Genomic DNA, 15,898 nt, shown 5'->3' with positions numbered 1-15,898 from the left:
TGTTATTGCAGGTTGTCATATTAACTTTTAAGGTATACAGTTGAAACCAGAAGTTTACATACACTGTATAAAAAAACACATAATCTTTTTTGTCCCACTGTCTGACATTAAATTAGACTAAAATGTTTGTTTCATGTCAGTTAAGATGACAAAAATTATTTCTATTTGCTAAATATCAGAATAACAAGAGAGAGAATTTATTAAAGATTTCAGTATTATTTTCTTCAAAGTCAAAAGTTTACATGCATTTCCTTAGTATTTGGTTGGATTGCCTTTAGACTGGATGACTTGGGTGAAACGTTTTGGGTAACCTTCCACAAGCCTCTCACAATAGTTTGCTGGAATTTTGTCCCATTCCTCCTTACAGAACTGGTGTAACTGAATCAGGTTTGTAGGCCATCCCACGTCTTTTCAGATCTGCCCACAAAGTTTCTCTGGGATTGAGATCAGGGCTTTGTGATGGCCACTCCAAAACATTGACTGTTGTCCTAAAGCCACTTTGTTACTGATTTGGCAGTATGCTTAGGGTCATTGTCCATTTGAAAGACCAATTTTGCCCAAGCTTTAACTTCCTGGCTGATGTCTTGAGATGTTGCTTCAATATTTCCACATTATGTTCTTTCTTCATGATGCTATCTATTTTGTGAAGTGCACCAGTCCCTCCTGCACCCCCATACTTCACAGTTGGGATGGTGTTCTCAGGCTTGCAAGCTTCCCCCTTTTTCCTCCAAATGTAACAATGGTCATTGTGGCCGAACAGTTCAGTTTTCGGTTCATCAGACCACAGGACATGTCTCCAAAAATGAAGGTCTTTGTCCCTGTGTGCATTTGCAAACTGTAATCTGGCCTTTTTATGTTGCTTTTTGAGTAATGGCTTCTTCCTTGCTGAGTGGCCGTTCAGCCCATGTCGGTACAGGACTCGTTTGACTGTGGACAATAACACTTTCTTACCAGCTTCAGCCAGCATCTTCACAAGGTCTTCTGCTTTTGTTCTGGGGTTGATACACACATTTCACACCAATAAACGTTCATCTCTGGGACAAAGAAGCCATCTCCTTCCTGAGTGGTATGATGCCTGGACATTCCCATGGTGTTTATACTTGCGTATAATTGTTTGCACAGATGAACGTGGCACCTTCAGGCATCTGGAAATTGTACCCAAGGATGAACCAGAGTTGTGGAGGTGGACAATTCTCTTCCTGATATCTTGGCTGAATTATTTTCATTTTTCCCATGATGTCTCACAAGGAAGCAGTGTGTTTGAGTTGTGCCATTAAAATACATCCACAGGTGTGCCTCCAGTTAACTCAATAGTTGTCAATAAACCTATCAAATGCTTTCTCAAATTGTTTAAAGGCAAAGTAATCATAGTGTATGTAAACTTTTGACTTTGAAGAAAGTACTACTAAAAACTTTAATAAATTCTCCCTCTCATTATTCTGAAATTTAGCAAATAGAAATAACTTTGGTGATACTAACTGACCTAAAACAAGAACAGTTTAGTCTAATTTAATGTCAAAAAAAATTATGTGTCTTTTTATACAGTGTATGTAAACTTCTGGTTTCAATTGTACTTCAAAAATTTAAGGTGTAACTTTTCCAGTAGATCTCTATTTTCAAACCCCCACACTTCACATGCATACAACATAACCGGCATAACAAGATTGTCAAATAAATCTAATGTGGCTTTCAACTCAGAACACAGTTAAATCCTCTCAGCTGCAGAATAATGGAAACACTCGACAGTTTCTCTTCCATGTGTGTGTTTGGGACTGCGCAACACACAGCTGATAAACACTGTGTTCCTGCTGTCACTGATGAGTATCATTTGCTTTGTCTTTGTACTGCAGAGTGCAATCAATGAATGGATGACCACAGTTTGCAGAGATGTCAGATCCTCCCTGCTCTAAAGTTAAACTGATATTTCATCTGCATTCTTTTCGGTCCAACAATCATGCTAAGAGCAGCTTTGTTGCATTAAACTAAAAACAGTAAACTCTGCCTGCATGGACAAAATATCAAAGGACACAATGAAGCCAGCTGTGATATTTTCCTCCAGTGACATCCAGCAGAATAGAACTATACTGTAAGAGTTTATTCATTTATCATCGGTTTGCTCTCTAGTGAACAAACAGATGATCGTCTCTCAGATTTATTGGACAGTACAAAATAAATGAATTCAGCCTTTTGTCTCTGTGCTCTGCAGCTGCAGGATTTAATTGATGCAGCAGCAGAATGAAACACAGAAAGAGCCTCGAGCAACTAGACTACAGAGAGAGAGACATTAACATTATTTACATTAGTGTTAAAAAGACCACACAGATTCTGACAAGTTTGTCTGATTATCATTTTACAGGACATTAATCTGATTTATTCAGCATGCAATGACTGAAATGTATTCTCAAACAGTGAATACATTTCTTGATATTTAATCTAGCCAGTTGGATTTTTCATATACTACTTAAACAACAGTTTTCATGGAGATTATTTTTTTTACATTCTGTGAGCTGCTGTTAAAAATAGAATAATCTCAACAGCTTTAACTGACAACAAATTTAGAAGTTGACAGCCCCAGAGGATAAACCCTGGAGTCCAATTTCCAGGTATTGCAGAGCAGATCAGTGCTCATTCAAATCAATGCTCGTGTTTCTACAGAGAGACATGTCTAAACTCCGCTTCAGTCTTCACCTGTTTTTATGAAAGATCTTGTCACAATGGGAAAAACGGAGGGAGGATCCATGTGCAGAAAGAATACAGATTTCAATAATAAAACTAAAAAAGGTAACAACAATGTACTAAAATGTCAAAGAACCAAATCCAAACACAAGGAAGACGTACAATTATCCAACCAGGACAGGGGAAACAGACATTTTCATGACTTGAATATTTATCATAAATTAGATCAAGTGCCCTCACAGACAACTCCTGTAATTCTACAGTTAACATTTCATGTTTTTGTTTTCAAATTGCTGTTATAGTGCATGGGTTGATTTTTTTGAGGGGGCAAAACCTTTGAACTGTTTCAGTTTCTTTGATATGAAAATGAAAAAGCTAGATCAGAAAGACTAGATCCTGCATGATTACTGTCACTATGTCGTATTCACTCCGCCATGTACGCTCACTCATATTTTTTGTTGTCAGCAGCTGCTCACATCACCTGGTCATATCTCTCCAATAGCACTTTTTTTTTTAAGTTATATTTTTGGGCAGGAGTAGAGAGTGGATTAGGATATGCAGCAAATAGTCGAAGCCAGGAGTCGAACCTACGACCAGGATGACTGTGGCCTCTATATATGGGATGCACAAACAACTAGGCCAAAGACTCTGGTACACTTTTGCTGGGATTTTTCATAATAGAAAAAAAAGCTCCATATTTGATCCTCCCTGAAAGAAAAACAACCGTTAGAGTCAACTAAGAATTTTCCCATTGAGCTCCACCCAAACCCTAACAGTGAACTCCTGGATTTACAAAAATACATGAGTTGTGATACTGTAATGATAAAATATGTGTAAGGCAAGGCAAGGCAAGGCAAGGCAAGGCAAGGCAAGGCAAGGCAAGGCAAGGCAAGGCAAGGCAAGGCAAGGCAAGGCAACTTCATTTGTATAGTGCATTTCATACATGAAGGCAACTCAATGTGCTTTACATTATAACAATCAAAGCATTGGAAACATTCAGACAAGCATAAAATAGCACAATTAAAAACACAATAAAACATAGAAAAGCAAAGGAAAATTAGAAATATATTAAGAATAAAATTAAAATTTGCATTCACTGGGAAGACATTTTTCTCGTCAGTGTTTTTCCTGATTATATCTACAAACCAGAATAACCTATAGCAGAGTGTTTATGTTGCATTGTTTCTACTTTACAAGATCTGATAGTTTCCCTCCAACACTGAGTAATGAAAAGCTTCAATCAGCAACATTACTGCCACCTGGTGGACAGGAGAGGAAACTACACTGTTTTATTTTCACTGCTGATATCTGAAAACCTTTTCTGTTGCTGATGAGCTCAAATGCAAAAATCAACACAATGAAGATCATCTACGTAGAATCTGTTTCAAAGGCTTGGTGTTTTTTCTGTTTTAATTTGGTGATCAGTTTTTTCAGAATCCACTGTGGTACTCAGGTCCTGTTCCCATGGCAACTGGTCAACAGACTGATTCAACACTACAGCATTCTGAGAATAAAAACAAGAGGAGGATGAAAGTCTGACTAAACTTTGACAACACGTGAGTCTTATTTATTTATTTACTCACATCTAGTGTACTGTTTATGATTTCACCATTTCCTGTTTACTTTCTGAAAACAAAAACATGAAGGAAAGTGTGTTTTTCTTTTTTACCTTGACATGTTTCGACTACTTACTGCAGTCTTCTTCACAAGAGTCACTTGGGTCTGTCAGCTGCTTTTTGCTTTATTGCACATGTGCAACAAAGCAAGGGAGAAAATCACATCGTGGACTGGGAAAAGGCGAAGGCAATCCACTCAGAGAGCAAAACACACCAGGTTTGGAAAAGGGAGACTGTAGAGATCAGGAAGCGGGCCCAGAGGACATTCAACTGGGATGAGGGGGCCTACATCCTGTCACACACCTGGGATCCTCTCCTGATACTGTCAGACAACAGGGGGCGTGGCGTGGTGGTCCTGCCATTTCAGGGAGTTGCAGAAAGTTTGTGGTCGAAACATGTCAAAGTAAAAAAAAAAAACACTGGTTTAGTAACAAGAACTGTTTTATAATATACAATATAAGACATAATGAATCTTTTAGGACTAACATGAAGGAAAGCTTTATTATTACTTTCTATATATTTGTAGTTTTGTGGAGAGATCAAAACTTAAGATCAGTGAATAATGGCTGACCAGTCAAAAGCAGAGAAAGGAAGACAATAGGAGGTAAACAAAGCAGAAAGAGGTAAAGGGAAAGAGGCTTCGGACAATTTGAAGAAAACAGACACAAAGCAACAAAAAACCACAACATGATGTGGGCTTTGGAAAAGTTACAGGACTAGTTGAGTGAATAAGAAAATCCCAACTGAAAAGTCATGGGGGAGAGCGCCTGTTACTAATCCAGCTGTTAAGAATGCATTAAGAAGAAACATGCTCATATAAAGCCTGAACCACCAAATAATTATTTGAAAATTGAGTGTTTATTGGAAACTTCTGACAAATAATAAAGAAATAAATTAACTATCAATTTTCGTATGAGTTTTAATTTGTACCATATTTGATACATCAGGCATTTTGGTGCAAATTTATTGCTCAAAGTTTCTTCTTTTTAAAAAAAATTAAAACATAAAAACAACATTTTTAACCTATTAAAGTTTGAGTTTCCTTCAAATTTTTCCCAAAGTAATTTCAAACCAAGAAATTATTTTTTTCCATATTGCACGACAACATCATACCTATTTTGTATCGACTACTACTACACAGCAAAAAAACTATTTTTTTGTATACTATTTTTTGTACTACTATTATTTACTAGGGAGCCATGGCAACACTCAACTAGTCATCAATCATCATGATACAGCAGGTTGCATATATAAAAATATAATATACGTCATAAATATCTCAATTTCTACTCTAATTATACCTAATTATGTCATTTAAACGTTTTATTAAATAATAATAAAAAAGATATATGTTGCTTTATGGAATGGAATTTAATATCTGTATCATACTTCATGCAACTCTTGCAAGAGCCAGTGTGCCAGTGTGCTCTCCCCAGTAACAAAAAGTGTGGACTCACCTCTGAATGAAACATATCCTGCACTCATTATTTACAAATGTATTCACCCTGATAATAGCTCTTCCAGTTATCCAATTACTGACCTTTCTCTTTATTTGAATCTGAGATGAAACTGCAGACATTCTTTGAAATAGCTTTAGCTATATATGTCCCCAGCAGAGGGCGCTGCGACCAAACATTATGTGATCAACTGTAGGATGTTAAAATACTACTGTTCACTCTGTTACAAGAAAAAGTCTGCTGTGCTGCTTAATGTTAATTTTGTTTCAGTAAAATCAAGGTGCAATTAACTGAAAGTATTTAAAGTGACGGTACCCAATGCAGGGACTCTGACTTTTCTACTGTCAGTCTAACATTAGATCCTTATTACTTGTGTTTAATATAAAATCCATTTCTATGTGGGGTTCAGTTTAGACTGTTAGCTGCTTAGAACTCAAAATAAGGATTATTTTTTGTTCTGGGTTAGTGTGTTTAACATTATACCCTCTGTTAATGGTTCTATTTTTGGGTTGTAAAAATGTATGGTTGGGTACAAGAGAATCACCCTGAAAGTGCTACAGTATTACTAGATCTATTTTGTTAAAATTTTAATCTTATAAGAAACTGAAACCAACATAAATGAAGAGGTGTAAAAAGTACAATAATAACTCCATCTAAATCTATGAGGTCGTGTGTGGCAGAGTAAAAAAAAACACATTTACACACATCACAAGTCACATGGTCAGTTATTTCCTATAGAGGAACTTCAGAGAACACAGAGACGGTCAGCTGACATTAAAGGGATATTTCACTTTTTTTTGAAGTGGTGTTATATGAGTTACATGTCGGGTCCAGCACAGCCCATTTAATGAGAAACAACATACTAGCTCGGCTCCAGTTATCTGCAGACAAGGTCGAATCTGCCATGTAATTAAGCTAATTTTGCAAACAGCATCAGTCGACACAGCCCCTTTTTGTTGAAGGTGTCAGCAACACGAGCCAGGCTGTAAACAAGTTTCTTTCTGCTGTAAAGTTCTACATTTTTAAAGGGTGCTCTGTAGTGATTGACCACAGACTGTATATAAAAATCGACATAGTATCCGTGACGTCACCCATCTGTTTCTGAAGCCCTGTTTTTGTTGGCGGGGCCGTATTGGAAGTTGAACACAACCTAAAGAGATAACAGCTACAGGGTGCCTGCCTGTCAATCAAGACAGCCATGTCCTTATTTGGGCAAAATTTGTTAGTTTAATATCTTAGCTATCTTTGCCATATTATATTATGTTATATTACATTATTATTGTTTACTACAACTCATGGACATATTACATACCCATATTATTTTTATTTATTGCTTAATCTGTCATTATCAACCATAATCACACCATGTCAACCTGTCACTACTGAATCATTTTAATACTGCCATTAATTACTGCTATTTAATCTAAATTCCATTTGTAACATTGTATAAATCTAAATTGTATTCTATCTTTATTTATCTATTTTTGTTTTTACTTATTTTATTTTATTTTATTTTATTTTATTTTACTTATTGAGACTTCTTCTTGACTGTACTTATGTCTGGGTTGCTGTAACAACTGAATTTCCCCCCCGGGGAAACAATAAAGTAATATCTTATCTTACCTTATCTTATCTTCAAAAATTATTTGTTTTAAAACAATTAAATCCCTGTACAGTGTCCAGATAGAGAAATGAACTATTTAGACCTAAATCTTTTTTTGAACCAGGCTGTAAACATGTTCATTATTGCAGTAAAGATCGCCTTTTTTGAATGGGTGTGTATGTGGTTTCCAGTGTTTCTGCAGCCTGCCTCAAGTGGGCTGCAGTTTTTAAGCACTTCTGCATGGGCTTCATATTTTAAGACCAGAGGTTGCTGCTTTGGATTGCCTAACTTTTGCTGCCTCTTGTGGACACTCAATGAACTGCAGATAACTTGAGCGTTAGCTTCATATTATAAACCAACAGGTCCTGCTTGTGTCTAACTCCAGATGATGTGATGAACCCTGGCATGATTATGTTTGTTTGTTTTTAGCTTATTTCAGTTTTAGTCTGAACTCAACAACAGATGAAATAACCTGCATGAAAGTGATGACAATAGATAAAGATTGGAGCATAATGGAGAGCGATATCTTCAAAGTTGAATCAGTGTCTTCTATGAATGACATGAGTTAATATTTCTCTGCTGGGACTAAACTAAACTGTGGATACAGTCTTCCTCACACACCTTCGTCTGCAGACAGGATTTCCTGTCTGTGTCTGAGGGAGGGTCCGGCTCTCAGAACCCCCCAAACCACGTCCCGCCTCTCTCCCAGCTTCCACCAGTGACACTGGTGTCTGTTCTGGTAAATGTGAGTAGGGACTGAGGGAGCAGTGTCAGCCTCATGATGTCAGACTTTTTGTTTCAGATGAACAGGAAGGAAGAACCTGACCGCTGATTACTCACTGCTCACAATCATACTGACTCTAGATCCTGTAGCTTTAAGGTCATGACAGAGTTAACTGACATTATCCAGTCTGGTAAAGAACACATCTTGCATACTTGTCACACCTGTTAAGTTAACTTCTGCGGTTGGTGTAACACAGTGTGGGCAGCTCAGCTAATGAAAAAAGAAAGCTTTGTCAACATTAGTCTGAACACACCTTTATTTATGTGTTCCCCTACAGTGATCACAAAGAGGCCAACCTCCTCATCATATCTGCTGTAAACACAGAGCTGAAAGCCTCTTTATTCCTAATCCTTGAGACGTTCATATAAGGGAAACATGAAGAAGAAAACACGGCAAGGCAGAAAAATCCCAAAAAGGAAGCAGAAAAAGGTGAGTGAAGTGTACAAGCACAATAGATGTAAAACTTACCAAACTGAAACATCCTGCTCTGTTCTTCTCTTGTTGTTCACTTTGCAAACTTCCTGGGGCAGATTCAGAGTCCAAACCGTGCAGCTATTTTTCATCAGTTGTCACTTCAAATAGAAAAACACTGGTTAACTCAATGAGGACAACTCTGTACTACTGCAACAGTGGAGGAGGCTTCCAGAGAGCTAGTCGATTTGAAGAAAGTAGGCTAATAAGGAGAGTTTTTTTTAATTTTACACCTTTATAGAGGAGAGGACAGTGGTTAGGGTAGGAAACTGGGAAAGAGAGGGGGAATGACGTGCAGGAAGGGGGCCACAGACTGGAATCAAACCTGGCCTGCCCGCTGCATGGTTGTGCAACTTAAAGCTAGGGTTGGTAGTCTCGGAAAACCAGCATGAATTTGACTGTAGCTTTTCCTCATGACTCCGTCTAACCCCTCCCCTCCTCCCTCGGAGCTCCTCCAAAACGACCCCCCCCCCCCTCCGCTCACATGCACGAGCGCCGCTGATTCTCGACCATATGATCGTGACTGATTCAAAACCGGTCCTCACCAAAACATTATCATAGTGAAAGTTAAAAACACAAACACACATGGCTGCTGTTAGTACTCACAACTATCATGCTAGCATTATCCAGTTGTACCGGTGACACGATATCAGGAGAAAAGTTATAACACATATAATACTGTAACAACTCTACTGTTTGTTAAACGTGTTCAGTGTAGATGTTCTTAATTCCTACAGTGTTGACGGTCAGTGAAGGCATCAGGAGAGGTGTAGAGTGTGCGAGTGGGAGAGAGGAGAGAAGTTTTTCATTCAATCAAACATTGATTGTTGCTTTGTTGGTTGGCGTGATCACGGCCGACAGTGACCGGTTATTAAAGATCAACGTGTTCACGAATCGGCTCGTCATCACTACAGCGTCCAGACGGACGCTACAATAAATATATATTTTCTGTAGGACTTACTGAACGTCATTAATTATTCTGCTTGTTGGTGAGAGCTTTTTAGACTCTGATCCGAATTACAGTCCTGAGCAAAGCACCTCATCAGGTCAGAGGGGACAGGCCCGAGGACGAGCGAGAGGGGCAGTCAATAGAGTCAGGGGAAGTAGAGGCAGGAGACGGGGACTCGAAGGAGTGCACGCCGGGGAAATGTACGCGCAGGAGGAGGGCAGAACGGCTGGACGGGATTTGATTGGTTTAAAATTTGGGGGGTGACTGGTTGGTGTTTTCCCAGGTTTACTCCGGCTGTAGATAGCAGTTTTTTTTTCACTCTTTTTTAGGAACACATCATGTAATGATTGCCATCAGGACATAAAGATCATTTTAACCAGTATGACAAAAAGTGTATCTAAATCTGATTACCAACCCCAGCTTTAAGTGTTAGGCAAAATCTTTGCCTAGGAGAGGCCGTCTTAAAGAGACAGTAGCTGAAATTAGTGTTTTCAAAGACACCAGCCTGAGATAAATAAAGAGCTTTTTGCATTGTACATCATATGAGCTACTATAGAGGTGTCAGAGAGACAACATAAAGCCTGAAAATGAGCACAAAACCCATGATTGTAAATCAACAAGTGAGCAGGTCATATTGATGTCTGCCATTGATGTGGGCTGCTGCTTTAAAGTCATGAATTTGGGTGTTTTGGCTATCTTGTCTTTCAGAGCCAGAGGTGAACATATTTTGAAGAGAAGTTTGATTTAAATTAGCTGCCACATGGTGTTCCACCTTAAATCCTACCCTGATTTATGATCTATTTACCTCTAATGTGACAATAACTTAGAAAATAAACTCCATGGTGTATTGAAGAAACCTTGAAACTAGAGCTTAAGACCATAGAGAATGTTTACAGAGAGAATACATTGACTGAAAATTAGGTACATTTTCTCATAGACCTCTATACAACCAGAATGTGCCATGTGATGTTTCTTTCAGACCATCAGATCCAACACGGAGGATTCTCATGGCTTCCTTTCTGAGATGACTCGGTGGTTTTCAGATCATCAGGATCAGCTGGACGAGGTGTTCCGACTCTGTGATCCACACAAAGGAGGATCAGTTCATCTGCAGGATTTTCAGCGGGGTGATCATCATCTCTCTGCTCCATAATCACCACAGTCTTTATTAGCCGAGGGAAGTGTGTCCTCCTGTGTTCCCACTAGAGACTCTATGAAGGTTTAACACCCAGAGATCAGAGTGAACTCTTATAAAGCTCAGTGATTTTTTAAATTTCAGATTGAGATCATTTTACAGGAAAAGCAGATAAGACATATGTGTGTGTGTGTCAGTGTCATTATAATGTGTTTGTCGTGAAGTATCCATGGAGGTACTGTGACTCAGACTGTGATCATGGAGCAGGGTTATACTCCCTCTCATCACCCCCTCACAGATAAAAGCAGCTGAAAACAAACGTTACAAAGAAGCTTTTGTTCATCAAACTTCAGAAAATCTGAGTTCACTTTGTTCTGAGGAGAGATTTAAGAGCTGTGGGATTAAAAGAGAGGGATTCAGGGAAAAACATGTATTAAAAAAAAAGTCAGAAAACAAGCCAGTACAGTTCTGAGAGTATATTTTCCAGCTGACCGTGCAGGTTCAACAAGCTTTACCAAAACCCTCAGAATTATTCAAGAAAACGTATCACATTAATGACAGCAAGTATTATATATTTTCCTTTAAGATGAATATGATACATTAATAAAAGGTTCCAGGAACTTTCCTCTTAGTGTAGGATCAGGAGCTTAAGGGTATTCTCACACCTGGCTTCGTTGGGGAAGTTATTCTGCAATTACCGTAAAACTTGGTGTATAAGACACACTTTTGGTACCTATTTTATAACTTAAAGCTCCTGTGAGGAGTTTTTAACTGGTTGTGAAACAGATTGAAATTGACACTGATGCCTCTTTAAGACTTACACAAGCAAACAAATCCATCACCAGCAGGATTTACAATTTCTATATTATAATTTTAATGCCTGAGACAGCTGTGAGGGTGTAGGTGTCATAGTATTTCCCCATTTTCAATAGAAAATATTAGAGTGTCACAGTTCACGGTAAAAGGAAAGCTGGATGATATTTTTCTGTCAGCTAAAATCGACCTTGGTATGTACAGAACAAGATCAGCAAAGCTATAGGATGTACATCTTTGCCCACAGGGGGCGCCAGAATCAACACAGACTGAAAGTTCCTCACTGGAGCTTTAAATAAACTTTACATTTTGGTAAAGACTCCAACAGTATTATCGATCTGTGCGTCTGTGTCTACAGCTCTGATGAACCTGAACGCACCCTGTCAGCAGTCTGACCTTCATATGCTGACTCAGCAGCTGAAGAACATTGACGACTCCATCAGTTATCGAGACCTGACCGGACAAATACACACTCTGAGGCAACAAACTGTTTTACTTGTGTGTGTGTGTGTGTGTGTGTGTGTGTGTGTGTGTGTGTGTGTGTTTATTTTTGTGTTTCTGTGTTTCTGAATCGAGTATGTTTGTCCTCACAGGCTACAAGACAGACCGAAGGACTCCCGGTTAAACAGTGAAGATGGACACCAGGTGTTAAACCCTGAAAAAGAACTCAGGTAAGCTAGAACAAAATATACATATACTACTTTAGTTCAGAGGGAAAGGTTGTACTTTTTACTTAAGTGTACTTATCTACTGGTTGAAGAATTATTCTATTTTCTAGGGCAAGAAAATTGCAGTGCTAAGGTACAGTGGCCCTGAAGGACAAAACTAATTTACAAAAGATGAAACACTTTTACAAAGTTGGAGACAAATTTACATTTTGGAAAACATTTTTACATTTTATAAAACAAAATTACATCAGCAAAACACTTACCAAGGCCAAAACAAATTTAAATTTAAGAAAACAAATTTACAAAATAAAAAAAAAACATTTACAAGCAGTGAGACAATTTTACATTTTACATTTCAAATTTACCATTTCTGAAACAAATTTTCATTTATTTTTAAGGGAAAGGGAATGTACCAAACACCAGAAGTGATCCGGTACCAAACGGAGTACCAGTGCCAAACGTTGCTACCTTTGGTTTCTCTCCATCCAAACAAACTAGATGACCCCTCACTCGATCACTCCTGGATCACTTCCTGTATTTGGTACATTCCCTTTCCGTTAAAATGAAATGTTAATTTGTTTCAGAAATGGTAAAAGTGTTCCGTTGTTTGTAAAATTGTCTCACCGCTTGTAAAAGCGTTTTTTGTGTGTTTTTTGTGTAAAAAACAAAGTGTGAATTTGTTTTCTTAAACGTCAATTTATCTCCAACTTTGTAAAAGTGTTTCATCTTTCGTAAATTAGTTTTGTCCTTCAGGGCCACCGTACTAAGGTACAGAAGAGCATATTTTTCATTCAACATTCAGCCACCAGATTACTAACTCGCACCAGCCGCCAGTCCCATATCATCCCTGTTCTTGCATCACTCCACTGGCTTCCCGTTAAATTCAGAATTCATTTCAAGATCCTTCTAACCACATACAAAGCTCTGCATGGTCTCGCCCCCCAGTTACATCTCCAAACTCCTCATCCCTTATTCCACCCCTCGTCCACTCAGATCATCTAATCTCGGCCTTCTATCCACCCCCCTGCTGAGACTATAAAACAAAAGGTGGCCGTGCTTTTTCCATCTACACGCCCTCCCTCTGGAATTTGCTCCTTCAAGCCATCAGGTTTGCTAAGTCCGTTGATAGCTTTAAAAAATTACTCAAAACACATTTGTATACACAGGCGTTCATAGAACCTCCCATCTAACCTCTACTGTTGTCTGTCTATTGCTTTGTTTGTCTGATTATTTCTGCATATGTATTTTGTTTCTATCTGGCTTGTTTTTATTGTTTTGTGCCTGTGAAGCACTTTGTAACCAAGCGTTTTAAAAGTGCTATATAAATAAATATTTTCTTACTTACTTACTTACTTACATATTTTGCACAAAAAGTACAGTCGTCATTCGTATTTTCAAGTACTCATTATGTAGCAATGTCTTTTTCACAATCGTAAAACAATGTCATACTGAGCAGTGTGTGTGTGTGTGTGTGTGTGTGTGTGGCTGAACTGGGTCAAACCCGAGTTTAAACTAGCAGTCTGAGGTTAAACACGCTGAGTTATTCTGATCCTCTCAGCAGTAAATCAGTCTGAAACTCCAGGAGCATAAACAGCTACACAAGCATGACCCCATATGACCTCACATGACCTCAAGACAGGTGTTGTTGTATTCTTTGACCCTCTGACATGGTTGCTGTTTTTACACACTTGCCTAAGGACAAAGAGTGAGTACGGTGGAACTGTGGGGGGCTCATTGAATACGTCTGTTAAGCAGTTTATATTCTTAATCTTTTTGTTGCACATTGGGTATATGGGTGATAGTAATACCCAAAATGCATCTCAAATTCTTCACATACCATACTAAGTTAAAGTATATTGTATTGGCAGCACTCTTGTTTTAAGGGGGGTTGTGTTTCTGTTTCTATCCTGCAGGTTTGTCCGTCTGAGTGTCAGACTGATCCCTTTCGACCTCACTGCAGATCACCCAGCTAACTTTGAGGTGGTGTTATTAAACAGCAGCAGAGTCTCCAGTCTGATCAGGATGATCCAGGAAAGGGTCGGAGTCCAGACGTCCCTGCTGGAGGTTTTCAGATGCAGAGTGCCTTCGGAGCAGGCCAAGCTGCCCTCCCACAGCTCTCTGCAGGAGTGTGGCTTCACAGGGGGCTCAGAGGAAACTCCACCAGAGTACACCGTGTACTACGACTACAGTCTGCTGTTTACTGACTGTCCAATACTTAACTGTGACTGCTACTTCACATAAGGATCAGAACATGCTGCCAGCAGAGGACGCCGACGTTTAAACAAGACTAACCCTTAACCCCCCACAGTTAACCTCTATTCCCTAAACCTTCACCCCTGACCCCTAACCTCTACTTCACAGGACTGTCTGAGAGGATTTTAGACAAGACAACTGTGTGGATTACTCTGAAACACAGATCTAGGCTGAAGATCAACAACATTACTAATAACTCATGATCTTCATATTGTCCTTTAAGGACGTCAGTTTTTACTTCTATAATCTCAGTCCTGACCAAGCGGCAACCTCTGGTCTTAAAATATGAAGCCCATGGGGAAGTGTTATAAACTGCAATTCATCGAGAATCCGCTTGAGGCTGGCTGCAGAAACACCGGAAACCACATAGACACCAATTCAAAAAAGACGATCTTTACAGCATTAATAAACATGTTTACAGCCTTAGTTCAAAAAATGGCTTGGCTCTATATAGCTAATTTCTCTATTGGCACACACTGTATGGGGGTGAATTTTTTTCTAACGCGACGGTACAGAAGATATTACCTTTACGAAGTTTTGCCCAGACGGGACAGGAACACATAGCTGTTGGCTAGGAAGCTCAAACCCCGCCTCTTTACTTCACACTATGCCTTGTTGAGTTCCGCATTTCCAATATGGCTGCCGCCGTCTCTTGGCTTCAAAACCGGCTGAGGAACAGATGGGTGACGTCACGGATACTACGTTCATTATTTATACAGTCTATGGTCCTGACAAAATACTTGCCTGAACTTCAGCTGTACTCAAAACATCAACAACATAGTGAACGTTAGCATGCTATCAGGCTGAAATATTAGAGTGAGTAGGGATAACTGTGAGAGTGTATTTTAGCATTAGCATCAGCAAACGAGGGAACATTTGCATGATTGAAGCGGCTAAGATTGAAAGGTGCCGCAGAGACTAAGTGAGCTTGTGTTTAGCTCTTGCCATAAATCAAAATCAAAGTCCAAGGAAAGTATATTTATTTATTTATTTATTTATTTATTTATTAACAAAACACTCAAAATAATTTAATACTAAAAAAGATCTAAATGAAAGATAATAATGACGATGATGAAGGCGATGGCGGTCAATGAAAAAAAACTGAAACCCACTCACCTTCTTTGTATACCTGCCGCCACACAACTGAACAGGTACTTAAAAAGGTAAACCACACCCATGAACCCAAAACCGGAAATGAAGTCAACCAAAAAAGGAAATAATCATGATTAACAATTAAGACATGAAAATCAACATTATGGCCCCTACAATGTTAATAAATTGTAAATATGATAAGCAAAATAGCAACTTAATGCTAGAATTTTAGCTTTCTTGTTTGGAGGGTTTTAATGTTTGATGGTTTTAGCATTAGCATTAGTTATACTTTTTGAATGAAGTTTAAATAAGTATCATTAGCATGCTAAGTGCCAAATTAAGATGGAGAAACATGTAAACATGTTTATGCTGCATTCTGAA

At 38.6% G+C, this 15,898-nt stretch overlaps 1 protein-coding gene and 1 long non-coding RNA gene across 7 annotated transcripts; one reads left to right on the top strand and one right to left on the bottom strand.

Annotated features, from left to right (window-relative positions):
- Positions 1 to 3,729: 3,729 nt before the first annotated feature.
- Positions 3,730 to 9,616, bottom strand: LOC117831864. 2 transcript variants are annotated; one of them, XR_004635099.1, is made up of 3 exons: positions 9,569 to 9,616; positions 8,605 to 8,708; positions 3,730 to 4,647 (listed from the first exon to the last, which is right to left on the bottom strand). It is a non-coding gene; the product is annotated as an uncharacterized LOC117831864 (long non-coding RNA). The 2 variants fall into 2 exon arrangements; XR_004635098.1 differs by lacking the exon at positions 9,569 to 9,616 and adding an exon at positions 8,841 to 8,972.
- Positions 3,994 to 14,777, top strand: LOC117831863. 5 transcript variants are annotated; one of them, XM_034710750.1, is made up of 7 exons: positions 4,156 to 4,232; positions 4,374 to 4,509; positions 8,414 to 8,565; positions 10,536 to 10,683; positions 11,863 to 11,983; positions 12,098 to 12,175; positions 14,086 to 14,777. In XM_034710750.1, exons 3-7 carry the CDS (start codon positions 8,512 to 8,514, stop codon positions 14,411 to 14,413), a joined length of 729 nt encoding a protein of 242 aa, XP_034566641.1. In that variant the 5' UTR covers positions 4,156 to 4,232; positions 4,374 to 4,509; positions 8,414 to 8,511; the 3' UTR covers positions 14,414 to 14,777. The 5 variants fall into 5 exon arrangements, with proteins under 5 accessions (XP_034566639.1, XP_034566641.1, XP_034566640.1 ...); XM_034710749.1 differs by having other exon boundaries at positions 4,374 to 4,695; XM_034710751.1 differs by lacking the exon at positions 4,374 to 4,509 and adding an exon at positions 7,986 to 8,097 and having other exon boundaries at positions 4,167 to 4,232.
- The last annotated feature ends 1,121 nt before the right edge of the window (positions 14,778 to 15,898 follow it).

Source organism: Notolabrus celidotus, chromosome 20 (genome assembly GCF_009762535.1).
Source record: "Notolabrus celidotus isolate fNotCel1 chromosome 20, fNotCel1.pri, whole genome shotgun sequence".
Lineage (NCBI taxonomy): Eukaryota > Metazoa > Chordata > Actinopteri > Labriformes > Labridae > Notolabrus > Notolabrus celidotus.
The sequence above is the reverse complement of the archived record's forward strand: the minus strand, read 5'-3'. Positions and strand labels throughout refer to the sequence as shown.

Excerpts from the sequence above, each read along its gene's own strand:
- LOC117831863 (XM_034710748.1), top strand. The coding sequence starts at position 8,512 with ATGAAGAAGAAAACACGGCAAGGCAGAAAAATCCCAAAAAGGAAGCAG. Across the intron at positions 10,684-11,862 it reads TCTGCAGGATTTTCAGCGGG|CTCTGATGAACCTGAACGCA; the intron begins GTGATCATCATC and ends CTGTGTCTACAG. Across the intron at positions 11,984-12,097 it reads GGACAAATACACACTCTGAG|GCTACAAGACAGACCGAAGG; the intron begins GCAACAAACTGT and ends TTGTCCTCACAG.